The sequence below is a fragment of the Emys orbicularis genome, chromosome 8, assembly GCF_028017835.1.
Source record: "Emys orbicularis isolate rEmyOrb1 chromosome 8, rEmyOrb1.hap1, whole genome shotgun sequence".
NCBI classification, from domain to species: Eukaryota; Metazoa; Chordata; order Testudines; family Emydidae; genus Emys; species Emys orbicularis.
This window is the reverse complement of record NC_088690.1, coordinates 20,250,907-20,278,755: the sequence shown is the minus strand read 5'-3', so window position 1 is coordinate 20,278,755 and position 27,849 is coordinate 20,250,907. Positions and strand designations below refer to the sequence as shown.

The following is a 27,849-nucleotide window of genomic DNA, read 5'->3' as shown; positions in this document are numbered from 1 at the left end:
TTAGTCTGTGAAAGAATTGCAGTCAATTTTTACTGCATCCAAAGTAAGTTTCCCTCCACAAGAAAACATTGGCATCAGAAGAGGAGTTGGTGGGAAAATGGAGAAGGATTTGCATTCAAATTCATTGCTTTCTTCATTCGTGTCCATAATGGGAGACAATATGTTTGAAGGCAAATAGTTCACAGTCATGTCTGTAAGTGGATTAGTAAGGTACTCAGAAACAGTTTGAATTTGCTCTGTTCCCTCCAGTACTACTTTTTTGTACAAGTAAGGCAGGTGACACTTATAATTGTCTCCATCATCTGGTGTGCTGGGGGCCAAAGGTTTGTACTCAGAGTTCTTTTCAGTGGATTCCCGTTTCTCAAAGCTGTTTTCTGTTGTTTGCCAATCATGACCTTCACTGTTTTTAATGTTGTTGAAGATGGGTATGTCCTTGAAAGCCACTGGTTCCCTTTTTATGAAGACTTCCTCTACTTCTATAGTTTCAGGCTCTTCAAAACTGCTGAAGTAGCTTAGGAACTGATTGGAATCTAAGTTCAGCTCATTCTGATGGGTGAGAAAAAATATTCATTATTCAGACAGTATCTTCTACCCTGTCAAAATGCAAATAGCTTTCACACAACATCCTTTCTAATACTGCTAATCCTAAAAGTAAGTTTCTGCATTGTCCTTGTATCAGGCTGATACGTGATAATTTTAACAGGCCATAAGATAATCTTAACAGGCCAAAGTAGTTTCCTGCAATCATCCCACTGACCATAAATTCACACTTTTTTTGTACCAAGAGATTACGGACATGTATGGCCAAAATCATTTTTAAAGTGAGCATGACAAGCTTAGTATAAAAATAATTTTGAAAGGTGACTTACCTCTACAGAGGAGTACTTTTTAGCCCATGTCGAGTTAGCTGGGTCTGGAATGGCTTTTCTGTACCATTGAGGTACAAGGACAGAAAGGAGTGAGCATAATCTACAAACAAATGGAACATGTTGGCATTAAAATCACGATTGCTATGCAAATCCTGCAAATGTAATGGCTTCAAACTATAATCTATACATCCTCACATTTAAATCTGACATATTAAATTGGGACACCACACAATGCCAAGATACCAAATAATCAGTGTTTTGCTCAGTGTAGACTGCTTTAGTCTGGGCCAGTAGAAATTCCAGCCTGCCAGTATTTGGTAATTTGCAATTTACCTTGTTGGAACTTGTATTAAAGCAATTTAGTTTAAGCTCAATCTGGATAAAACTGTTGTGATGTTGACTGGTAGGTTCTCAAACTCTTCCCTTTGTTAACATCTATGGCTGCTCTCTCAGCTGAGGGCACCTGCCAACCTACACTCAGATGGTTTGCAGACTTAGGGTCTTGCTATATTTATTGCTGCTCCTGGATTCCCCAGATGGCAACAGTGACAAGAAATCTCTTATTCAGATTTCAGCTGGCCGAGACATGCACTTTTTCCTCTCTGAGGTGGACTGCACATCTGTTTACCTCAAAACTTGACTATTGCAGAAACCTCTGCCTTGAGTTAACCTTGAAGAAGCTAGTCTGGAATGCAGCTGCTTGACTTGTCAGGAGGGAAGATAAACAGGAGCACTCTTATACCTGTACTCTGCCCCAACTGCCAGTGACTTTCTAAACCCACGTATGACCACATTTAACCCTAATGGAAGATGCATCTCTGTCTAGGCTTTCCATTAGATGGACTTTCAATCTAAACCATGTAAAGTGTACACTAACATTGCATGATGTACACCTCTACAAGCCAATAAACTCTTCCCATCCCTGCTCCTAGTGCTGGGATGTAAAAAAGGGTCCTCGAGCATGTTTTTCTTAGCCCCAGTGATTCTGTGCAGAACACCTGAGAAGGCCGAACTTTCACCTTATAGTGTTCCAATAGCTTCTAGAGGCTCCAGTCAGGGATTGGGGGGGAGGCGCGCGTGTGTGTGTGTGTGTGTGTGTGTGTGTGTGTGCGCGCCCACCCAACAAATAGTCAATTCCTGCCCCCAAAAGCTTAGAATCTAAATTTCTGGCCAGTTCTAGTAGGGATTGTAGTTCAACTCTACATTCTGGGCTGCTGTTTTTATATCCTACGCTAATTTTTCACAGCTGCAAACACTACCCTCGCTCTTGTGGCCAAGAGGGCAAGGGACTGTTTCTGAGACACTGATTCTGCATCATAATTTACCACTAAGTGGACAAAACACTGCAAGTAGCTCCCACCTGTAATGCATCACCTCTGTGATGCTGCTCCCTTAGAAGTATAGGAATTGCCATACTACATCAGACCAGTGGTCTGTCTTGTCTCAATGGCCAGCAACAGATGCTTCACAGAAACTCCTGCAGTAAGCAGTAATGGAATGGTCTGTCTTCAGGAAGTTTCATCCTAACTCTGATAGTTACAGGTTGGCTTATGCTCAGATGCATGAGGGTTACATCCCTTCCATAGGTCTTGTTTTCTTAAGAAATCCTTACTAACGTAACACTGGATATTTTTGTTAATCATATAGGCTATGTCTTCACTACCCGCCGATCCGGCGGGTAGCAATCGGTCTATCGGGGATCGACTTACCGCGTCTAGTGAAGACGCGGTAAAATCGATCCCTGATCGCTCTGCCGTCGACTCCGGAAATCCACCTCGGCAAGAGGCGGCAGCGGAGTCGGCGGCAGCGGTCGACTTTCCCGCGTCCTCACCACCAGGTAAGCCGACCTAAAATACGCAACTTCAGCTACGGTATTCACGTAGCTGAAGTTGCGTATCTTAGGTCGGACCCCCGCTGTAGTGTAGACCTAGCCTTAGACTGAAATTTACTAAGCTGGAGGCCCAGATAGTGACACTTCTGATATAGCTCCCAAACTTTGTTGTCTCTGCTGTTAGCATTTTGTGGTGGTCACTGAGTCAACAAGCTAGTATATAATCTACTTTGCCTTTTACCTTTAAGTATATCTTAAAAAAAAAAAAAGTGGCCCCTTCAAGTTTTTAAATGAATTAAATTTGGAAGGTAGCTGATATAGGGAAATCCCTGTGGCATCAAAACTGTTCTGTAGCAGCAGATAATTAGAGAGCTCTTCTGTTCTATGAACTATATTTTGTTCTGGTCTCTAGACATCTATTACTTCCTTGGTGTGTGTTGCTTTATGAAGACAAATCCCTGCTCTTAAGAGTTTTCAGTCTAAGGGCTGGATTCTGTTCTCAGTGAAGTTACCAGGTGTCTCATTTCAATGGGAGAAGGATTAGGTCCTAAGGGTTAAACTTGGGGGGGGGGGGGGGGAAGTATATATCGGGGGGAGGGGTGCACATTCTCGATTGGTGCATTTCTGAACCTGCATCTATTTACATGTACAAATATCTAACTTTGTGCTGTGTTTTTATTTAATATCATTTATGCAATTTGTTTGGCATCTTGTAAATTTCAGGTAAAATTTCAAAGGAGTTTAGAACAAGTTGTAAAAAGACATTATTATACATTCTAAAGAGGAAACTACTTTATTTTTGGAGTTCAGATATGATAAAAATAATTCACTTACGCTTTTTGAACAGATTGCACAAAGCAAATGCAGGCTGAAATACCGAAGAAGATGCAAGCAGCCGAAACAATAATCCATTCAGAAGCACCTGTAAATCCAGCAAACCCATGTTGATAAACAGCAAAAATCAGATTTTAAATATGCTAACTCAACTGTATGGATGGTTGACCTATGAAAGTCCTGGGGTATGCTCTCTTGCTCATAAACGAAAAAGAACTGAGTACATTTAAGAACTGGAATTTGGCACTGCTGAAATGCTAAGAAAAAAGAGAACTTTGTAAGATGGGGCTCTCCATTGGGCAATTTCACCCAAGACTGATTGTCTAATATATGCAGCCCTTTAACCTTTGTCTTGGGCCACTGCACTTAACATCGACATATGCAGCAAATAAACCTAGAGTCAGTAAGATGGACTATGCTAGTGAACGCTAGGCTAGACAGAAAAGCTTTTAAACAGTAAATATACTATGTTGTGTCTGTGGAACAATCAAAATTAGAGCTGGTCAGGAATTTTTTTGACAGAAAATTCAACTTCTGCAAAATCAAAATTCATTGGGGGAACATGTTGATTTTGCTGAAGTTTTTAAATTTTTTGTTAGGGAAACTGAAACACAATATTTTGGTTTAGATCGACCCAAATCTGAATACTTCAGTTTGTTGAACTGAATCAAAATATTTCATTTGGGGTCAGTTCAACATGAATCTGTGTCTGCCGCAGCTGCCACAGTGCCTCATGAGAACTGTACTTGGAGTGCCTCATGCCCCCATTCTCTACAGGCCAGGCTCCCTACCTGGACATCTCCCATGATGCACCATGGCCTCTCCTCTGAACTGCTGTGGTGCATGATGGGAGTCACATAACCATTGTACATTGTAGGAGAGCTGACAAACCAAAATGAAACTTTTTGATATTTACTAATCAAAATTTTTCTGAACTTTCTAGTATATGTGTAAAATTTTGTTCTTTGACTTTCTGTCCCAATTTGGGATGAAAACAAATTTCAAACTAAGGGAATTTCCCATGGGTTTGAAAGTCTGATTCTACCAGCTCTAGTCAAAAAATGTAGAAAGAGGTCTGACTTTGTAACTGGTATTACAGGCATAATTGTGTGGAATACACACAAAGGGGGAAACTTCTGAATATGGGAAACCTCTGAAATAGCTGAGAATTACAGGAATTCAGAAATAATACTATTTTATTTATTTACTAGAGTCTGGGAATTTTGCCATTCATAGATTCATAGACTCTAGGACTGGAAGGGACCTCGAGAGATCGAGTCCAGTCCCTTGCCCTCATGGCAGGACCAAATACTGTCTAGACCATCCCTGATAGACATTTATCTAACCTACTCTTACATATCTCCAGAGATGGAGAATCCACAACCTCCCTAGGCAGTTTATTCCAATGTTTAACCACCCTGACAGTTAGGAACTTTTTCCTAATGTCCAACCTAAACCTCCCTTGCTGCAGTTTAAGCCCATTGCTTCTTGTTCTATCCTTAGAGGCTAAGATGAACAAGTTTCCTCCCATCTCCTTATGACACCCTTTTAGATACCTGAAAACTGCTATCATGTCCCCTCTCAGTCTTCTGAAATAGCTGAGAATTACAGGAATTCAGAAATAATACTATTTTATTTCTTTACTAGAGTCAGTGGGAATTTTGCCATTCACTTCAATGTGAGCATAATCAGGCCCTACTTTGTCCCTAGCTTAAATATGTAAGTAGTAATTTGAGGCCAATGGGACTGTTCACATTGAAGTCTGTGCCAAAACTCCTATTACCTTCAGTGAGGTCTAACACTGCTTGCCTTACTTATGTGACCAGTCCCACTGGACTCAAATTACTACTTGCATATCCTAGTTGTCTCTACAGATGTCTTGTGGGAAGGTGGGCAATTGGAAGGAAAAAAAAAACATGCACAATTTTATAACCAGCTGAAAATATCCAATTATTTTCTCTGTAAGGATTAACAGGAGTAGGTACAATCCAAATCTGTGTGAAAGGGCTGGGGCCAGGGATAGCTAAGGTGTCTTTCTGCTGGCTCATCACACAAAGGTCTTAAGATGAAGCTATTTGTTACTTTCTAGGTAAACCAGTTCCTCGTTCCCTATAGGGCTTTCTCCAGCCATGGTTGAAGCTGTCATCCACAAAACGTAGTTCACACCATGCTGCAGGTTTTTGATTAAAAATGAATTTCTGGAAGTCTCTTTATGGATGACTGAAAAGAGAAAAAAAGAGAAATCAACAAAGAATCCAGTGTTTTTATTTCTCTTGTTTAATTCTAAAGAACTGAACCCTCAATTCTCCATCTCACTTTTTCTCCCTCCCTTTCCTTGTTCTCCGAGTCTTGTCTTCACTGCTTTCTCCTACTCTTAGCTACCCATCTTTATTTTTCTTCATAACCTATGCTTTGAACAGGATCCTCCTTCACCAAGTGCCCTGCTTTCTCCTCTAAATCTCTGTGCAGCTTCTTTCATGAAGCTTTTCCAACCCAGATCTCTGTCCCCTTTGCCCTTTTGAATCTGAGTCATTGTCTTGTTATCCTATTTGTCTGAATTAGATCATATGCTGCTCAGGGTAGGGACTATGATTGCCATGTTTGCTAAGCACTATGTATGCGTAAAGGACTTTGTAAATAACCATGTCCTGTACATAAAGAATTTAACAGTACCATTTTCTGCCCTGTTCTAACTGGTGTGATTCCTAAATTGTAAAGGAACACTAAGCACAGATTAGCAGTGTTCATATTTGAGCAGCTACTTTTACTTTCTATGGGCTGCTCCTGCAATGAGCTCCAAGAAGGATGGACTCAAATTCCTATGCAGAGCCCTACTTCAAGTCAGTGCAGCTCCATGTGGTCACAGAAGTCTGCCTATGCAGCATTTGTAATAGGACGGGGGGGGAGGGGAGAAGGGGAGACAGGTTTACAAATTATATACACCTGCTTTCATTTTCTACCCCATTTCTATTTTTAGTAAAAGGCAAGGACAGGTTGTGGGCTTCCATGAATTTTTGTTTATTGCCTGTGACCTGTCTGTGACTTTTACTAAAAATCACCTTGATCGATCGGTCCTTCAGCCCTCGTATAGATTGCGCCGATCACAACACATCTTCCATTCTTCTCATATTCTGGCCTCCCTTCTCCATGTACGGCCATATCTTTTCACAATAAAGTTTTCCCATCTCTTTGGAGGTCGGCCGAGTGGTTGTTTCAGTTCCCATGGGTACCACTCAGCGACAGCTGCAGTCCATCAATTGTCAGTGAGCCTCGCTATATGCCCGGCCCTTCGCATTTTACTATGCCTGCTCTCAACAACGTCTTGCACTCCACTCTGTTGTCTGATCACTTCTTTGGGGATTCAGTTGCAGACTGAAATTCCCAGAATTCTTCTTTCCATTGCCCTCTCCGTGACAGACAGCTGCTGCTCCTCTGACTTCATCAGCACCCATGTTTCGCTGCCGTACAATATTGCTGGCAGTACTGTTGAGTTGAAGAGGCTGGCATGTGTTCCCTTGTTGATTTTTCTTTGGAGGACATCCTTGATAGAACTGAATGCGCACCAACCTGCTTTCTTTCTTCGCAAGAGTTCACCTTCCTGATCGTGGCGCATGTTAATTTCTTGGCCCAAATAGACATATTGCTCAACTTCTATTTGTTCTCCCTTGATCTGTTATTTGGGCTTTTGGCATGGTATCAGACCACATAAATTTCGTTTTGGAGCAGTTAATTTTCAGTCTGACTTGGCTGCTTTTTGTGTTGAGTTCTCGCAGCATTTTCTGTAGTTTGATAGTATTTTTGGCCATCAACACTTACTAAAAATACTGTGACAAAATCCTGTTCATGCTCTCTGTATGTGTGTATATATATCTCCTCAATATATGTTTCACTCTATATGCATCCGAAGAAGTGGGCTGTAGCCCACGAAAGCTTATGCTCTAATAAATTTGTTAGTCTCTAAGGTGCCACAAGTACTCCTGTTATTTTTTAGCCTTACCAATGATTCATTACTGGTTTTTCTGAATGTAAAAAATCCCTGCCAGTAGCTCCAAATGGATCAGAAGCCCCCAGATCACAAACTGGTCTGTTCACAGAATTAGGAGCTAGCTAATAGATGCTCATTGAACAGATCCCTAGTGAGTGTCATTTTTAAGCTTTTATTATTTTATTAAACCTCATTAAAATCCCTTATGGTAGCAAAACTATTCCTCAGATTGTGAACTTGGATGTAAATCAGTGCAGACGTTGGCATGTTTTCTTCTAGACAATAGCTCTCTTGTACTGCCCCGTTACAGTAGTACATGAACACCTCACACTCTTTTAATGTATTTATTCTTACAACACCTGGTGAGGGAGGGGAGTACTACTGGCTTTTTTTTTTTTAAACTGACAGGGTGTTGAGGCACAGAGAGGCTAAATGACTTGCTCAAGGTCATACAGGAATTCTGTCAGAGCAGGCAACTGAACCTACATGTCTCAAGTCCTAAGCTAGTGCCCTAACCGCTGTCGTCCTTCTCTGTGTTAGCTATTTGTGTAGCAATAAACTGCATTTACATAAGGAAGAAAAACAACTTGATAAAGCACAGAGGACAAAATTAAAAACTAAACTTGCTCCTATAAAATTACTTTAAAGGTGAATGAGCGTGTGCTTTCTTTTTTTTGCTTCTTTCCAATATTTTTTTTTTAAAAAGTTCTGAATGCATTTTGTCAGGAGGCTGTTGGGAGGGAGGGGGAGGGGGTTGGCCTTTGTTTGTTTTTAAGTGTGGACGTGGGTTTTACCTTTTTTCCCCTTCTTTCTTAGAAACAACAACTCTTCCCTCTGTCTGTTGGCATTCTTGGATGCCTCAGAAATGTGGACTGGGAGGGTTCTAATTCCATAATGGAGGAGCCAGCAGGCCAAATCCTTATCTAAGAAGTTTTCTCCAATTCTTTAGTTAAAAGGGGTGTTGTTAAAAAAAGAAAAAAACCCATAGTTTTAAGCAGTGACTATAAACTGCTTCCACTCTCAGGCTCCAATTCTACAACCACTTACATTCTTAACTTTACTATGTGCTGTCCTATTGATTTCAGTGGAACTACTCACAATAATAAAGTTAAACACATGCATAAGCAACATCAAGGTCTCAATTAGGTTTCGGTTCCGTGATATCTCTGATGCCATAAACTTACTACTTCTCTGGTCACACAAAATACCTGGGTAGATAAGACCTGAATTTCATTTAAAGGAAGTCCAAAAAAAACATGCCTTGTAGGCCGTCTTCATACATACTTAATGAGCAGAAAACCCACCCCAGCATCATGGAGATACTACAGCCTGAGATTTGTAGCCTTCCCACAGTGATTACTTGACCTAATCATACCCACAGGTGCTGTCAATAAGGAACTTGAGAGCAGAGAAAAAAGAGGAATTTAGGGTTTGTTTTGTTTGGTTACAGTGTAAAAGGTGAGTCTATATATGGGCTGTAGCAGAAAATAGCTGCTTTTTATTACTGATTCTATGTAAAGACAAAGATGTTTAATTGGGCAGGAGACACTTGAGAGATATAGTGTTATAAAACAGTAAAGGACCTTTCAGTTGAAGTGATGAAAGTAGGAGTAAGAAGAACAGAGCATGTGTGGCTGCAACAGAGGTAAGTTTTTTGTTTTTTTATTAGTCTTGAGAACCTAGAAAGAATACAGAAGAATTAACACTATTGTGGGTGTAGTAAGACTTATATTATCCTGCAGTACAATGATTACTAGATATTGCCTGAAGATTGGATTTTTTTATCCTCGGGATATCACTGGTTAGTGGTGAAAGATCACTCTCACCTCAAAAGATGTTTGTGAGGTGACATTTTGAAAGGCATGTTTGTGTTTTAAGAACTCTGTTGTTGCAGTGCTTGGATACAATTGAGAAAGGAATGTATATGGGTTTGTTTCTTCTGGGAGGGCGTGGTGGATATAGGAATTACAGTGTTCATGGGATAATAGATGACTTGCACAATAAGAAAGTGGTGTGTGTGTATATGTATGTACTGATTAAAACCTTCATTGGTATGTGTATATCCTGAGTGACTTCTGAGTAAATCTGTTACCTTATCCACTCTATAACTAAAAGGGACTAAATCAATTACTGTTAAGTAGCTTTAAGTAGATAATTCAAGGGTAGCAGTGTGCACAGATATCAAATTGCATTAGTTTATTCTATTTTTGTCTTGCTAGTAGAAGTGACACACTTTTCAAAACTGACTCTCCAGTCCCTTCTGCAGATCTTTTTAGTCGAGAGAGGCCCAAACCAAAACCGGGAATCGGTTGGCTCCAAACTCTGGGGAAGTTCAGCTCTGGAGCCAAGCCTTGTGGCTTTTGGGCGCATGTGTATCTTTCTAAATGCATTTTTTCCTCTTACCTAGAACAGTGGGGTTCATATTTTCAATGTCCTGTACAAGAACAGGGTTTATGTTCTGCTTATTTTTTGCCAGATACCTACCATAAACTTTAGGGCCTTCCTCTGAGTTTTTCTTCTGCAAGTATATATTGTAGCTAGTGATACAGCCCATTTGCTGGTGGCCTGGGATTTCTTCCCATGAAACCCAAACACCATCTCCTTTTACTGCTGCATAAACCTGGGGGCCAGCTGATGGTGCTGCAAAACACAAGATTTTATTTTTAAGGACAAATGTTTAGGCTAGTTTAAACAAAATGTCTCAGACTGAATAGCCAGAGCTTGCCTTCCTGTTTCGAGTATCCTCTAGCTGAAGCCACTTGTCCAGCTCTGTTCCTATAAAGTGCAAATACGTTGATGTCATAGCATACATCATGCTTTATGTTCTCTGAAACGAGAGAGATCAGATATGTGGTCAATTGAAATATTATTAACACAATTACCTAACCATCTAAAGTGGAGACTAGGCTTCAATTTTATTACATATATTCTTCAAATTGAGCAAGAGGCTCTTTATGTTCTCCTCTCTGGCAACTTTGCTTCATCTCTCTGTTTGTGTAAATAGCTTTAATGTTTGTGAAAGCTAACCGTCCTGAAGACTGAAGTCCTTTATATAGCCATGGAGTGGGTATAGCATGAGTCACCACAGTGGAAGAAAAATCAAAAGTCTGAGCAAATCTCTTCAGCCATTTTTGAGTAATGGGAAAGCAGAGGAGGAAACAAGCTGTTACACAGTTCACAGTTTTAATATATATGATTGATGGCTGCTATAGCAAAGCCAGATTGGAAGCAGTGCCAGTGATGGCCTCCTATCCCACATTCAGAACCATGGAATATGAGCACCTCCCCACTAGAAGGGTCTCTGGGGGTTGTGAGATGCTGCTAGTAACTCACTCTCCTTCTGGAGAGTACAAGATAGTAGCATGAGCTTGCTGGTTGTTTTCTGGTCTACTCCAGAGACAGCAGGGTCCTTACTCCTGAAAGGCCTAATAAACCAACAAGGTACAGTACCAGTACAGTATATTGGAAAGACTATTTATAATAGTAATGAGCAAAGTACTACTGCCTAGATAGTCCTTCAGCATACTTTGTACTGATTCTAAGTTCCCTTGCTAATCTGTTTCAGTGTTCAAACTTTGTGTAGCACTGTTCTTAAATCATCTGGAAGGGACTACTACTTATGGAATGTGAGAGAACTGACACAGAACAGTCCATGTACCAGTTACAAACATACAAGGAGTCACTGGCAGTCTAACCTAGCGCAACTAAGATTATTACCTAGCAGCCACTAACTATTTTTAAATGCTTTCAATACTGTAACTGTTCAGCTTGGTCTAGTAGAAATTAACATTGAATCAGATGGTTCCTAACACAAAGCTTCCTAATTGGAAGGAGAATCCACTTCTAAACTGTACAATTACCTGATATTATTGTGGACAAATTGGATGCTGGAAATTTTATCCAGTTCAGATGGGGTTCAGGGCTACATGTCTTTGCCCATTCCACTATATATCCATTGAAGGCTGCAGATTCAATGGGAGGCGCCCAAATGACAAAGATGCTGTTATTCCCCATTGGTGTAACAGAGATGCTCTGCGGAGGAGGTAAGTCTTAAAAAGGAGAAAAAAACACACACGTTGCCTGTAACACTCCCTTAAACAATATCCCTTATTTGAATCTGTTACTCATGGTCTGTTGTATTTTGACTTGGTAGATTGGATATGTGCAGTTGCTGCCCTTCTTCATCTTAGTGCTACACAGTGTACAGAATCCTTCATCAGAGAGAGAAGCTCTTTGTGCTAGTCTGATTACAACTAAGCTGCTAAAACGGTGGGGTTTGTTTGTTGTTTGGCTGGGTTTTTTTATTGCCATCTTGCATCATGGTACAGCAACAGGAGCACTGCTACCTTTACTCCTTAATGTCCATGGTCTTCACATGGTTTCTACCTACCAACCATTCTAATAACACCCATGCTTCCACCAAGAGTCTGGAACATGTCTGATCCACATAAGTGTAAAATTTTGCTTTCAGACACAGGGCCACATTACTCTCTTCTGCAGGAAAAAGCTGTGGGAGGGAAGTTGGTGACAAAGGTGGGTTAGTAAGTTGCTATCTACCACTGAAGTATGACCATGCCACATATCTGATCTTGGTATAACAAACATGGTTGAGTTGTGTCCACTCAGCAGCTTTTTTCACAATACAGCCATGTATCAACTGTCTCTATCCATCTTAGGCAGCCTAAGTAAAGAGGGCCTATATCAACCCATTCTCAGCAGCTGATATGCCATACTGTCTCAGTTGGGGAGAGAGTGACTAGAAATAGTAATGCAGAGCAGAATAAGCAACACGTGGAGCAATGCACCCTGTGAATATCCTACTACAAAGTTAGGACCGGGCCCAGTAGTGGATCCTATCGATAGTTTAAAAATAAGCATTACTCCTGGGCTACAAGAAGGCAATTATGTGCCAGCCTAAGTTGCAGAGAAGGATGAAACCTGGCTAGTTGAGTCCAGCTGCTGAATATTAACCATGATACGTGGACACAATGTGCTTAGAGCCAATCATATTGCTCATTAATTACAAACTCTGACAAATTATTAGCAGAGACAGCAAGCTTCATAAGCACTAATCGTAATTGTATAAAGAGGTAACAGGGCTTTGAATGACCTTCTAACTTAAAAGCTGAATACTTCAGAACACAGAGTTCTGCTCTGTTCAAAAGCAAGAGCCAATATTTCTCGTAACTCAAGCAGCAAAGGTGTTTACCTAAAATACTCAGATCAGTAATGATGGACGTTGGAGATGAGTTTCCTTTTGAATTATGAGCATAGACCATTATGTTATAATCCACCTTGGGGAGGACTCTAGTGAAGTGGGTTTGTGTGGTGGTGTTCACATCTGTCGTTCTAGGACTCTTCTGGTTTAGTGCTTGAAAGGTCAGTGTGTAATGCAGGATCTTTCCTCTTGCTTCTAACTTGCTCAGAACCTACAAAGAAATATACCTTATTACTTTTCCCCATTATTTTCCTGGCAAGATCACAAATATTCAAAAAAAGGAATTTGCCAAAACTGTTAAGAGCACCTTGCACTAGCACCGTTCAATTGAAATTAATTAACTGAAGTGCTTCAAGAGACTTTAGAAAGTTTTCACGTCTGCTCTTCGATAAAGATGTTGTTAACTGTCTGAGAACTATGCATCTTACCAAAAGCTATGGCTAGTAGTTCACAGGAGCGTCTGGTGCCTTTACAATAGCCTGTGCATAATGCATGTACAGTATAAAGGTTCAATATAGTAATAATTAAACTCAACAGAAAATGTACGATACCTAAAAAAATTAGCATAAAAGTATATGCCAGCAGAAGAGGCTGTAATAACTGATGAGAAATCCTGTCTAGAAAAAGACATGAATTCAGATCAAATATTTAGAATATAATTAGGGAGTTATTTGTTTTTATATACATAAAGGCTTTTCATATTCAAGATGTACCAGAGCCTTCTATACAGTAACATTTTGTTTCTGATAATTCTGTAATTATGAAACAAATGCAGCAGCTACTAAAGAATCACCATTGGATGTTAGAAAATATATTATGAAGACTGGAGAAAGTTTGAGGATCCTGCCATTTCCACTCCGTATCAAAAACAGCAATGAGCTCTTCCAGCAGACACAAACCGAATGAGATGCCACAACCCCTACTGTTGAAGGGAAGTGTGCTGGTGCAAGCCCCATCTACTGATGGAGAGTGCTGCAGCTACACTGACATAGAATCCTCCCAAAGTAGCATCAGGCTTGCAAAGACAAAAAAAACTGTAACAAAAACTGAGACTTCAATAGTACTTTTGTTATGAACCTGCTATCTTCTGTTTTTTAAAGAATCTATTTAGATGGCATAGGCATATCTTGTTTTGGTTTTTTTAATTCATATGCAGACACTATAGCGATCAAAGGGACACTACTCTGTAGTTTAGATACCAAATACGACCTACCTTAAATTTACAATCTGACAACATTCTCTAGTTCACTCATTTTTTATTATTGTTCATAAGCCCATTGCAATTTATACAACAAAATATATAGCAAAGAGATGTTGGCTGAAGTTCTATGGCCTGTGTTCTACAGGAGGCCAGGCTAAATGATCATCTAACGGTTCCTTCTGGCCTTAAAATCTATGCCAAGATACATACTAATTCTATGGCAGAGAACCTTAATTAATTGCAAAACTTTTAGCTCATAAATGAACTATTTGAGGTGCAATTATACCTTTAAGGAAAAGTCCTAGGGAACTCAGTAAGGCTGTACAGACTGTTATAGGTCTTATATCCCTGCTCCAGGATTTTATAGGTTGGTTTCAAATGATACAGAAAGGTTATCATTCTGTTAAATATATTTATTTCCCTTAAGGAAAAGTTATAAAACTTTAATCCAGCTTTCCCTCTCTGTAGGGAGAGGGATGGAAAGCTGGTATTTGTGGGACCTGTGGTAAAACAATGGCTTATGTCCTGTGTGGTGGTTCCGTGGAGGCTAACACACTTTGTTTCCCAGAGCTGTCTCTGTAAACTAACAAACCTGAGATCAGCAATGTTGGTTGACTCCATTCAAAAACCATGCAAAACAATGCACTTATTTGCTAGATAGCTTTGTGTGCATTTAAAAAAACCCACTGTGTTTTTGCTTCTGCTCAAATGCATCTTCTACCAAGTAGCTACACGTAATTAAAGTAATGCTTATGGCTAGGGTTTTCAAAGGAGTTTAAGGTCGTTAGGCACCTAAATCCCATTCAATCAAATCAGTTCACTGGGAATTGGTCACCTAATTCCTCCTTTGAGAATCCCCATTGCAAAGTTGTGCCATTCGCTACTACCTTAGCTACACTTCAGTGCTGAAAGGATCTTTTTTGGTGAGAAAATGATTCATTAGATCAGGGGTTGGCAACGTTTGGCACGTGGCTCGCCAGGGTAAGCACCCTGGCGGGCCGGGCCAGTTTATTTACCTGCTGACGCGGCAGGTTTGGCCGATCGCGGCCCCCGGGCCAATGGGGGCGGCGGGAAGCCGCGGCCAGCACATCGCTCGCCTGCGCCGCTTCTCGCCGCCCCCATTGGCCCAGGACGGCGAACCGCGGCCAGTGGGGGCCGCGATCGGCCGAACCTGCCGCGTCAGCAGGTAAATAAACTGGCCTGGCCCGCCAGGGTGCTTACCCTGGCGAGCCGCGTGCCAACGTTGCCGACCCCTGCATTAGATGCTGCTATCCAGGGGCAAGGGGAGAGGGAGGTGGAAATCCTGTCACTGAGAAATATAAAGAAGAAAAATCATTGCTCATGTAAGACCTGCAAAAAGATATTCTACCTGTGCTCCCTCTGCTGTGGAAAATTACTAATGAACACCATCTTGGGACCTGTGACGGTTCTGGAAGCACTGATTAGAACAATAGAAATAGTAATTCCTAGATCTGTCTGTCTGCCTAATACAATGAAAGAAAATAGATTCTTGTGTCACCTCGTATACAATCTCCCTGTTGTAAGTTTTTATAATATGAACACACTACACATGGGCTATAGCTTGTCCATTAAAGGCTCGATTTCAAGCCCACTGTCCTCCATGTAGTCTTTCCATACAAGCCAATGAGCTTTGAATCAGGGCCTAATTCAGAATCTCCTCTGACGACAGCTGGGAGAGCTGTCATTTCCTGGAAAAAATATACCAGCACATCTTTCCTCCTTTCCAGGAAGGGGTATAGTCTGATCTAACACTTCTCTCATGTGCGTATATTCCTTATGAGAATAAAGAATTGGAAAAGAAACTCAGGAAATCAGAACGACTTCAAGAACAACTGCGGTGGCTACCAATCATCACTACTGTGGTCTGTCACTAATCTGAATGACAAACTATCTGTTTGTTCAGTGCTTTTCACATCTTCCACATCTTGCTTCAGACCCTCAAGATACCTATATTAACTAACTCAGCCACTGTTCCTTCCAATACCCATTTCAAGATGAGGTAACATTTTTCTGAATCAGACAGCTATTTATAGTAATAGTCCTCTTTGCTAGAAAATGATACTCATATCAACAACTGTCCTTTAGTAACCCATTTTCACTTCCTTCCTACCTCTGTTCTAGAAACTGGAGGAAGTACAGTAACACCCTAGGCATTATTTGAAAGCTTATTTAGACTGGTTAACTGTAACTCCTTATCAGAAATTAGCAAGGCAGCAGTGGCACTTCATGTTGGAGAAGGTCTGAATATATTGCTTTTAATTAGCAGAAGCATATTTGTTGTGACTAGAAGTAGCAGCTGCTGTGTCAATAACTTACCAGATACAAAGAAAGTGTTACTTCTTCATATAACACAAGAACCTGGGAGTCACCCAGTGAAATTAATAGGCGGCAGGTTTAAAACAAACAGAAGGAAGTATGTCTTCACACAACGCACACTCAACCTGTGGAACTCGTTGCTAGGGTAAGCTGTGAAGGCCAAAACTATAACAGGATTAAAAAAAGAACTAGATACACTCATGGAGGACAGGTCCAACAATGGTTATTAGCCAAGATGGTCAGGGCTGCAACCTCATGCTCTGAGTGTTCCTAGTCTCTGATTGCCAGAAGCTGGGAGTGGATGACAGAATGGATCATTTGACGATTGCCTGTTCTGTTCATTCCCTCTGAAGCATCTGGCATTGGCCACTGTCGGAAGACAGCATACTGGGCTAGACTGGACCATTAATTTGACGCAATGTGGCCATTCTGATGTTCTTAAATTTTGAAATGCCCCATGAAACTTTCCGCATTTTAGAAGATCCTCAGACTAAGATATTATAAATAACACCACAAAAGCTATTTCAAAATGTCTTCCCCACAGCAGGGTTGAGAGTTGAAATGTTGGGGAGGGAGATGAGAACATGGGTATTGTCTCTCCTATCTCCCTGGAAGAAAGGGGGAAGTAGTGATGGAGAGCATCCTTTTTTAAAGGAAAGGGGTGGGAAACCATAGCTGGAACACTTTTACTCCCCTGTATCAAGTACTGCTACTCCTACTCCATCCACTGGCAGGAAATGTTGGGACCCCAAAAACTCTTCAGCCAGGAACTGGCTCCCTCTTCACATTCCCCTGCCTGGTGAGTCTTTGCTGCACTGATCAAAGAGGAGAAGAAAACTCACAGGTAGCTGAATTTCCTCTACTCCTTGGTCTGTTCTCTTAAGAAAGGGAGGCAAGGAGGTAGCTCTCTTTCTGCTGTTAGCAGGGGAAGCGGAGCTGTGTTTTTCCTTGCTCTAAGCCCTTTCTCTTCAAACACATAGTAAAACACAGTCCCTGCTTCAAACTTGACTATATACTTTTAAATTCACTTAGATTAGTAAAATCTTACCTTCCAAAAAAGAGTGATATTCTGTGTTTGGGAGTCCATATCCTGCATTATGTACCAGACATCTAACAACCCACTTGGCACTGGTTGGGGGAGAAAAAATGTGTAGAGTTTATGACTGCACTTTGATACAAATCTGCAAAATGTTGAAAGGTATGAGGGAAAACAAAACTAAATTGAAATAGAAATGTTTTTTAAATGGCACAAAACCATACAGCCTGGAATCCTTGAAGGGACCCTTCTGAATTTTTCATTCATGTATAGTACTTAGAGGCTACAGTGAGAGGCACTTTAGAAATGTTTATAGATGAACGACAATATAAGTACTACGACAGGTAGGTTATGTTAGTGGTGTGATTAAGTACAAAGAAAACAAGATTCTAGGGCATCCATCCAAACCATAAAACTCAGATACATTCTTAAGGCTACATCCTGCCATCATTCAATTTATAACAGCATGCTAACAAGATCAGCTGCTAATAGTTGCATAAAACTTGGAGAGAGTTAAACCATTTTAGCACTAAAACAATTAACCTTGTGGTTATGGCACAGCACTCAGGCACTGGACAGTTTTTTATTCTTACCGGCTCAACGTCTGCAAACTTTTCTGTGGCTACTCAAGACAGATCAACAGCTCCATAGATAACATTCTGGTAGGGTTTTTCTTGTATGATTTATATCTATTTGTGACTTATTTCTTGGTAGAAAGAGCACTAGATCTAAGCTCAATGGGAATATACTGTTTCTTATTATGTTACTGAAAATAATAAATGTTCATAATAAATAAGTAGGGATAGGGTAGAGGGACCTAGACAAATTAGAGGATTGGGCCAAAAGAAATCTAATGAAGTTCAACAAGGACAAGTGCAGAGTCCTGCACTTAGGATGGAAGAATCCCATGCACTGCTACAGACTAGGGACCGAATGGCTAGGCAGCAGTTCTGCAGAAAAGGCCCTAGGGGTTACAGTGGACGAGAAGGTGGATATGAGTCAACAGTGCCCTTGTTGCCAGCAGATTGAGGGATGTGATGGGTGAGGTCTCATCTGGAGTACTGTGTCCAGTTTTGGGCCACACACTACAAGAAGGATGTGGAAAAATTGGAAAGTGTCCAGCAGAGGGCAACAAAAATGCTTAGGGGGCTGGAGCATATGATTTATGAGGAGAGGCTGAGGGAACTGGGATTGTTTAGTCTGCAGAAGAGAAGAATGAGAGGGGATTTGATAGCTGCTTTCAACTACCTGAAAGGGGGTTCCAAAGAGGATGGATCTAGACTGTTCTCCGTGGTAGCAGATGACAGAACAAGGAGTAATGGTCTTAAGTTGCAGTGGGGGAGGTTTAGGTTGGATATTAGGAAAAACTTTTTCACTAGGAGGGTGGTGAAGCACTGGAATGGGTTACCTAGGGAGGTGGTGGAATCTCCTTCCTTAGAGGTTTTTAAGGTCAGGCTTGACAAAGCCCTGGCTGGGATAATGTAGTTGGGGATTGGTCCTGCTTTGAGCAGGGGGTTGGACTAGATGATCTCCTGAGGTCCCTTCCAACCCTGATATTCTATGATTCTATCATTAGTGGTGTCAAAAGTTGTAGTTAGCCCAAAGAAGAAAAATGTTCATGAAAGACCTTTTAAGATTTAGCAGAAATAAGATATCTGATAAGCTTTACCTAAAGTTTTTAATAAACCCACAGTAGCAAAAATCAAGCAAACTGAGTGTGAAGAAAGGCCAAAAGTTGGTGGGCAATGTGCTCAAGTACTTCAAAATCAGAAAGAAGTAGCAAGATAAGAAGAAAACTAGTAAAACAAAAGATACTACAGACTGGTTCTTCAAAACTGATTTCACTAGTGTATGCTGAAAGAAAAACACCACAACTCAAATAAGCACAAATTGTTACTAATAACCCTAAAACAAAAGCAAGGAGCTCATGGACAAATCTGACTGGAATGTGATTGGGATTGCATGCAAGGCGGAGATAAATCCTTAATATAAGCAATGCTAAGAACTCTTGCCCCGTATCACCTGTAAATCTCCCACAACTTTATTAATCTTAGCTAAAGGAGGGGGGAAAAGTAGGATTTAGTTCTCCCAATACTAAGCACTATTAGACGGTGAGATTGGGGGGGGGGGGGTGTTTCAAAGAATCAAAAATGAATTTATCAAACTCAAATATTCCTTCTTCAAGGCTACTTTCACATATATCCTATACAAGGTGCTTGAATGAACAGAAATTCCAGAATGGTGCTTCAATGTAACATGTCCCACGGCAGGACCAGACCCTATAGAGACTTGAAAATAAGTAGCTTTTTAAAAAATTCATTCTAATATTAAAAGCAGAGCTTTGAATTCTGCACATTAGTTATTTTAGGTAGTAATGGAGCCATTTTGTACCTATGACTTCTCACTCACGACTCCCATTGAGATCAATTGGAATGAGGCTAGAGCATACTTGCTGATTAGTTTGAGATTCTTATTTCACGTTTAGCTGGGAAAAAGACTAAATGCTCCTCCCCACCCTAACATTTAACTGAAATACTATAGCAACCCAACGTGGGTACAAAGGGTTACAAGAAGGAAATTGTTAGGGGGGAAGAAAAGTTCACACTTCTCTCTTGCATCAGTCAACGTTTCATACAGAAACTGATGCTGTCAATGGTGGTAAATTGCATGAGTCATAGTAAAATCCTGTAGGTTTTATAATAACTTACAAATATATCAAAGATATGTGTAAGATCAAAGGAGTTGGTGCCAAACTAACACAACTTTGAGAGACAAACTGCTGAGAAGTTTTCTTCTTTAAGAAGAACTGAAAAGCCTGTACTAGGTGATTTCATGGGGGTAGTTTGAAGCCAAGCAAGCAAACACATGACCCAATAGTGAGCATCACACATCTTATATTAGAGCTGGCACAAACTGATTAATACCAATTCTCTTTATGGTCTTACTATGTGTTCCTGGAAACTGTCACCTATTCCTACAATATGGAATAGTGGCAACATCTCCTGTTCACCTCATACTTTATTGTGTGTTTGATTGTCAGAACACATGGCCAGATTCTGCTCTGTTACAACAGTGTAAGTCAGAAGTGACTCCACTGACTTCTGGATAGAGCTGTTGGAAAAACGTTCTGCTGGAAAAATTCTCATCCGAAAATTCCAATTTGTTTCAATCAAAATGTTCCACAGAAACATGTCAAGTTAGTTGAAACTGACAACAGAAACCAGGGAGGTTTCTAATGGAAGCCTGCCTGGATTTCCTGCCACCATGCTTAGCCTCCCAGCAGCCCACCTGGTAGGCTGAAGGTAGTGGAGATCCTGAAAGTCCTGGCTTTCAGGGGTGCAGCTCCTTGGCAACCTCTGCTCCCAGGCTTGTGGCTCATTGGCAGTCCGGGCTCCCACGGTCCCCAGCTCCAGGGCAGTATGTCAGGCAGATGGCCCCAGAACCAGGGCTTCCAGCATTCTTAGGAGCCCTGGCTCCTGGGCTCCCTGCCTGTGGGCTCCAAGAGCCTTGGAAACATTTCAAAAAGATCAAAATGAAATAATATTTCAGCTTTTAACAAACAACATTTTTGGAATTCCTGTTTTGCAGGAAACTTCAAAAATTTAATTTTTGTTCCATTTCCAAATGAATTATTTTTTCTGACATTTTGGAATTTCCCAATGAACAGGAATTCCAGTTTCCGACTACCTCTACTTTTGGATTTACACAGCTGTAACTGACGGTAGAATCTGCCCCACACTTTGCATTTATTAATATTAAACTCTTCTCAAACAATTTCTAAATACATTAGACAACGGATTAACGTGGGAAACTGCATATTTTATTACCTGCTTCTGGAGTCTGTATTCGAAATGTGCTCCAGCCACTCCACATTCCTCTGTTGGGGTGAAATTTGCAGCAAACCTGAAATTCATAGTCTGTATGTGGCTTCAGATCATGTAGATTATATCTTGTAGAATTTAAAGTTTCAACCTTTAATGGCATTAAAGCATATGTAATGTTAAACTTAAGAGGAAATAAAGATTGAATGAAGTAATACTCTGAATTATGGATAATTTATATTCTGCCTGAAGCCTGTACTGCTACCCAGGGTTTTCAGAACCCAAAGCAGTGGTAACTTAACGGTCTTTTTTTATGTGGTGTGAGGAATAAATCAATGGGGACAGCTCCTCTGTTTGATAAATAATTGGTAAAAACAGAAATATCAATTTGGGAGTTACAGTACCAGCTATCCTCATGTAGCAAAAAAAATTAATACAATGCTTAAAACCAATGGCAAACTAATTCAGTGCAACCCTGAATAACCTTTTCAAAAAGAAAAGTGTAATGAATATTTTGGTTTGCAGTTTTCCAACAAAATTCTATAGTTAATAACCTGGAGCTAACAAACTCTTCCATTGTTCACAAATTCTGTCCTCAATACTTTATATGATTTCTACTTTTTAAAAACCCTAATATGTTTATTTGAGGTCCGACTTGGATCCTGTTAAAATAAAAGGAAAAACTTCTATTGACTTCAATAGGAGTTGGATGAGGCCCTTCTTCAGCTTAACAAGCGTGGTAGTTTATATGTTTATATCTTGTAACTCTGAAAGTGTAATAATTTTCTGGCTTTTGCTGAGATGCAGCAAGTTACTTAATATATGTCTGAACACAGGGCTATGTCAGACATAAGGGCCGTGATCCTGAAAAGACTCAAATGAATATTTGACTTCACTGAGGTTATTCATATTCATAATATTAAGTACACAAATACGTTCTTGCAGGATTAGGGCCTCACATGCAGAAAACTTCAGACCAAAGATGGTGTTTATGATGGACGTTTAATTTAAAGTTAATTTCCGATATGAATTATTGCATTATCCTAAATTTGGTGCCAACAAGAAGAGATGCAAATTTGAAGAAATAAAACCTGGTAAAAATAATTAAACAAAACCAAACATCAGTGACCAGCAACTTCCTTTTTTTCTTGAAAGAATTATTACCATATTCCAGGAGTGACTGTTAACCGGTCGGTATCTTAGTCTAAAGCTTTGTGTCTGTTGTTGATCCTGCCACAAGACAGTGCAATTTGTTGCAGAAACGTTGTCAAATTTCACTAAAATATCTGTTGGAGAATGAGGTTTCACTAATAATAAAGACCAAAAATAAAAATACCAGTTAGATATGCAATGTGATTAGAAATTGTTGTGTAAGATATGATGGAATATAAATGTCAGGTAAATTTACACTGGGTTGCTTCTTTATTTATATTGCTGTTACTTAACAATAAGAACCCCCATCCAAAGCTCTAGGTGTCTTTGGCAACCTTTTGAAATTTATTCACTAAGGCATATATTGGTATATTCGACCTCTTCTAACCAGCTCCCTACATCTGCTCATTTCAGAGACGAGTAACACTTACCTATGTCTATCAACATGAATGTAAAGGGTAGGGAAGAAGCATTTCCTAGTCTATTTGAGGCAGCAACTACAGCTGTATAATTGGATTCAAAATTCAGCTTGGTCAGATTCAGTGAGCCGTATTTAGGATTCATACTTTCTTCTGCAAAACGTAAGCATTCTGTCTCATTTGTTAGCCTAGAACAAAAGAGAAACCTGTGATTAAAATCTTCAACACACACTCTGTGGGCCAAATCCTCAGATGGTGTAACTGAGCAGAGAAAAACCTGCCCTGGACCTATATTAGGACGCTGGACAGTTTGAGAATGTTCCCTAGGAAGGGGCAAGCTTAAGCAGCTGTTTAATACCAGTTCCAGTATTAAACATCCAGATTCAAGGGGGAAGCATGTCTAGAAATGGGGTGTAGTCCCTGCACACTGCCTAGCGCAGAAGGTGCTGAGTTAATGTGGTGCAGTATCTGCGGGGAAAAATGTGAGCTGAATAGTCTACTTATGCAACTAGACTCACTTTCATGAACTTGAGTCATATACTGTCTCCATTGTGCTTTTCCCCAAATAGTTTAAACGTAAGCCAATTGACTTTTTGGGGGCCTTAATAAAAAGAAATAGGCCTACCAGAAATAGTAAGTTTTCAAGCTATTATTCAACTGTAGGCTAAAAAGAACCTTGTCCATCAGTTACTTACTGTACCACATAGGTAGTGTCTATGTGAGTAAGTCTTCCTTTATCCCAAGTGCAAGTAAGGTTCCCATCTCTTCCATACTGAATACAGGATACATTTCCTGGCTGGTCTGGAGGATCTGAACAGACACTCTTGTCAATATTTGAGGTAAACACTGGTAACAGAGGTATTAAGAAACCCTCTTCTAAACAGTCTTGAGTTTTGTTTTGTTGCCTTTGTTTTTAAAAACAGAGTTCAGGGTTCAGGCTGTCTTTTAACCTAGCTCTTTTATGGGAGACTGGCTTTTTACTTACTTAGAAGAACAAATTAAAGCCTCAATTTCAGCAAGCTGTTTTCATGGGCTGACCACTGTGCGGAGCCCCAGTGAAGACAATAGGATTCCACATAGACGCAGGGGCCTCAATGTGCACATCCTGGATAGGATTGGGGCCCAAAAGCCTGCCTACAGCAACTGATGACTGTTCTTAAAAAGCTTTCTTTCCCCATGAGACAAAAGAGAGTATTAGCTCCCATAGGCTACTGGAAACTCTGTGGGATTCCCATTGCACAGTTTCTTATTCACACTAGGATTCATAGGGGAACTACTGGGAGTTTGTGCCCTGAATCACAAATCTTGGGGATCCACTGGATGCTAGATCCATCTATGCCGAGACCCTATGCCTGCATTTTGGGGAACCCTGCACCCTCCAATGGAGCAATCTGTTGGGGATTTTTCCATCTACCTCTGCCTTGGAATCTTCTGTCCCCTTCACACTAAAAGTGGCATTCCACTGAGGAGGGTGGGATAGGCACAAACATTAATAAAGCCTCATGTAATATTTTACAAAGGGGGGAGGGCCAATGTGTTTACAGTGGGCTGGTGATGCATGTGTCCAACCCCTTCCCAAAGTAAAGCATATGATACTACAGTGGTGAATGCCCACACATGCATGGGGGGAGATCAGTGTATGGAGGACCCCTGAGGCACAATCTGGCCCAGAGTAAATAATTAACTAACTCTGACTATAATAACCTATCCATCACCCAATGGACTCACTAAAGTAGTTATCCCACTACCACTTCGTGATGTGCTTCTCAGAGGTACATCACATCTGATACCCTAGGAAGAAAGTGTTAGAATAAGAAATAGGAAATGGCTTCTCCTTACTTCCAACATAGATGTCAATTCCACAGATGATTTTTCCATTCGATTTACATTTGCAACTAAATGTGTGTCTTCCATATGCAAGGACCATTTCAGAATTATTGAAAATTAGCTCCTTGCATTGTTCACCCTGTTTTAGCCGGCATGAGAGGGTAATGTTTGATCCAGGAAGGACTACCGAATCTGTGCTAGCAATCATGTCTCCTCTTTTGCAATTTTCTACAATACAATGGGAAAAACAAACAGTGTATATATAGCAACAAAGAGTCCTGTGGCACCTTATAGAGTAACAAATGTATTGGAGCATAAGCTTTCGTGGGTGAATACCCACTTCATCAGACGCCTGGGTATTTATACTCACACGATCCCTTCTTAGAATGTGCAAAGCCTTTTGTCTGAAATTTCCTAGAAATGTATCAGTATTTATTGCAAAAATTTATAAAAGGGGTGAAAAACGGTGCAAAAAATTAAATTCCGTTTTTTTGGGTAAATATCAGGGTTAATATTGGGGGACAGGAGGACAGAAACAAAGCAACAGATTACTGAGCTGCCATCTCTCTTTCCGCAGTGGGGAGTTGGGTCCAGGGAATTCTGTCACTTTTCTTTTTAAGGACTTGAGCACTGGAGTGCATTTGTATGCGCGCACATCCTTCACTACATTGCCTTACTTTAACAGACAGCATCACATTTATACTTAGATTAATTTATTATTAACACAAACACATTTACCTAATGTAATGGATTGGATTTTCTTAACATAATCAGTATTTTCATGTTGAGTGGTCCAAAATTTGTGTAAAAGTGTTTGTTTAAAAAAAAAAAACCACACAAAAAACAAGTAATAGCTTTAATAAAACTTGGGAATTTTTGGGAAAAAAATCAGTTATAAACTGAAAACCAAGGGCCTTAAGTATAGGGTATTTTACAAAGCAAAGGAGAATCCTCCACCAGTATAATCCTCTACCATAATCCAGTTCAGAACTCTGGATTATGATTTGTGCCTGGCACTACATTTTCATTGATTTAAGGGACATCATGAATGAAAGCCAACCTACTTTCTTACTGAAAAAGTACAATCCAAGGAGCCACCTTAAAGCAGAACTTTATCTTCTCTTTTAACAAAAAACACTATGCGTATTGGTGAAATAGCAGCAATCATGCCCCTATTGAGGTGAATGGTAAAACTCCCTCTGAATTCCATGGGAGATATCCCTTATTTTCCTTTACATAGTTCCTGTGTAGATGCAAGGATAGGCAGGTGTAACACCCAATTCAAACAGAGATGTGCATATACATTTGATGTTGCTCAGTGGCCCTGGAAAATGATGGAGCAGCATTTCTATTTATTTGTTAACCTAGTCAACTCTGTCTATTTGGAAATGGATTGTATGCAAGATGTGCCTCTCAGGTAACCAACAGCAAACCTCTAACTTTAAATAAATAAATAAATAACTTACTAGCAGTTATTTCCTGTAGTAGCCTTGAATTCACACATCAAACAGAAGTGAAACTTTAGTTATATGCAGTATAAACAAATGAAAGTGAGTTGCCAATGGTTGCATGTATTGGCTCTTATCTTGTGCACCATTTGGTTCTGAAAAGTGCATTCAACGAACACCAGCCTGATTCTCCAATGCCTTGAACTTTGTAGGGTTGTTTACAGTTGTGCGCCATGGGTGTAAAATGCTGCCAAATCAGAATAGTAGTGTCATACATCCGCTATGACCAGGTGTAAGTGACAAGGCGCAAGGCAGCAGAGAATCACATCCATTATTCTTAACAGCGTTATCCAATTAACTGAAAATGATTTTTTTTTTTTTATAAGAAAACAATCCAGGCAGGCATCGAAGTTACAGTAGCGTGACCCTCTGGAACTTTAAAAAAAAGGAAGGCATTTTCCAACAAAGCACTCAAAGACTGAAGGAGAAACAAATTAAAGTGTTCAAGATTTTCTAAGCAAAGTTTCTGTTTAGAAATCAAACACTTACCTGTTACTGCTTGTACCAAACACCAAATTGCCATGTGCACAAGCCATGTGGAGAACATTTTGCTCTCTAAAGTGAAATGAATGCCCTGTTTTTAAAAATAAAAAACAATATATTAAAATACTCCTGATGTTACAACATCTGCAACTTAGAACATCCAAAGATGCTTGTTGCAATATTTAATAAAACAAATAATCCTTTCACACACACGGATAAATTGTGGCTTACTGGAGGCATTGGCTAGAGAGCTTATTGACTGCTTCTGGCAGGCACTGTATCCATGGGAACATATGGACTAAGTGTGTCTCCTTCCACAGCACTTTAAAAGGATATAGCATATGCTTTTCCCACTCCACCAATAGTCCTCCTTTACCAGCCCAACAGTCTGAAAAGGCTATGTGGAGGTTAGCACCACTAGCAAGTGCTAGCCATTGTAGTGTTTATGGTTAGGAACCACAAGGACAGACTGTGACTAGCCCCTGTGCAAAGCCGGCGTAAGGGTCCCTGTTCACATCTTACTCTCTTCCCCTTTCTTCCACTACTTTGTATATCTGAGCAGGATTAGTCATCCAGTACTTCTTAAGGGTGACATTCCCCAGCTCCCTGGAGTTCTGCCATATTTTAGTCCTTGCACAGCTACAAGGAAGAAGACCTGCCAAGTAGGGGCACTCTGCAACCCTTGTGTGCTACAGAATTAAACTCCGCAATTTTCCTCTGTAGGAGCCCAGGGGAGAAGGAGTTAACGGACAGGACAGGTGAATGGTGAGAAGAGAACAGTAAGTGGTCTTTCGAACTGGATGATCCACTGGTTAGAAAGCCCATGGGGGAGGGTGGGAGGGACACAGTGTCTGCCGCCACTCTTCAAAGTCTGTGTTCTGACTTTTCTTGGGTGACCCAAGATATTGCCCTAAAGTGAGTGATGCTTGTGGAAAGGACCAGAATGCTGTCCTCTATACACAGAACAGGTAGCAGAGGCAGTGAAAGCTTCCCTGTTAATTAACTCCAAACTCCTCTAGGGATTAGGGCATAGTCCAGCCTCGCTACTGAGAAGGCCACTATGGGAAGTGCTATTCCAGCATGAGGAAATTAGTTCAACCATGCCAAATTCAAAAGAGAGGTTATAAGTCAAAGGCTCTATATTCTCCTAGGAATCAGTCTTGCTGACTCCAAGAAAATCATGGATCAGGTCCTACACAATCATGATTTTTTTTAAACATAAAAGTGGGGTGGTTCTTATTTGCCTTCTGGCTTTTGAGCCTTTAGGGTTGCCAATTGGTTGGATGTATTCCTGGAGATTTCGTCACATGACATAATCTTTAATTAAA

At 40.4% G+C, this 27,849-nt stretch overlaps 1 protein-coding gene across 1 annotated transcript; it reads right to left on the bottom strand.

The window, feature by feature from the left end:
• Window positions 1-26,585, bottom strand: IL12RB2 (interleukin 12 receptor subunit beta 2). Its single transcript, XM_065410035.1, has 15 exons — window positions 26,528-26,585; window positions 24,543-24,758; window positions 23,399-23,513; window positions 22,716-22,891; window positions 22,297-22,439; window positions 21,139-21,283; window positions 17,324-17,403; window positions 12,729-12,948; window positions 11,380-11,568; window positions 10,245-10,346; window positions 10,004-10,159; window positions 5,617-5,754; window positions 3,535-3,622; window positions 870-969; window positions 1-546 (listed from the first exon to the last, which is right to left on the bottom strand). The coding sequence occupies exons 1-15, from the start codon at window positions 26,583-26,585 to the stop codon at window positions 1-3; spliced, it is 2,472 nt and encodes an 823-aa protein (XP_065266107.1).
• Between the last annotated feature and the right edge of the window lie 1,264 nt (window positions 26,586-27,849).

Bases quoted from the DNA above. Each gene is read 5' to 3' on its own strand.
- IL12RB2 (XM_065410035.1), bottom strand. From the start codon at position 26,585: ATGTTCTCCACATGGCTTGTGCACATGGCAATTTGGTGTTTGGTACAA. The intron at 11,569-12,728 runs GTAAACACCTTT...CTCCTTTTTAAG, and splicing joins TACTGATCTGAGTATTTTAG to ACTTACCTCCTCCGCAGAGC. The intron at 5,755-10,003 runs GTAGGTATCTGG...TTCTCTTTTCAG, and splicing joins GGAAGGCCCTAAAGTTTATG to TCATCCATAAAGAGACTTCC.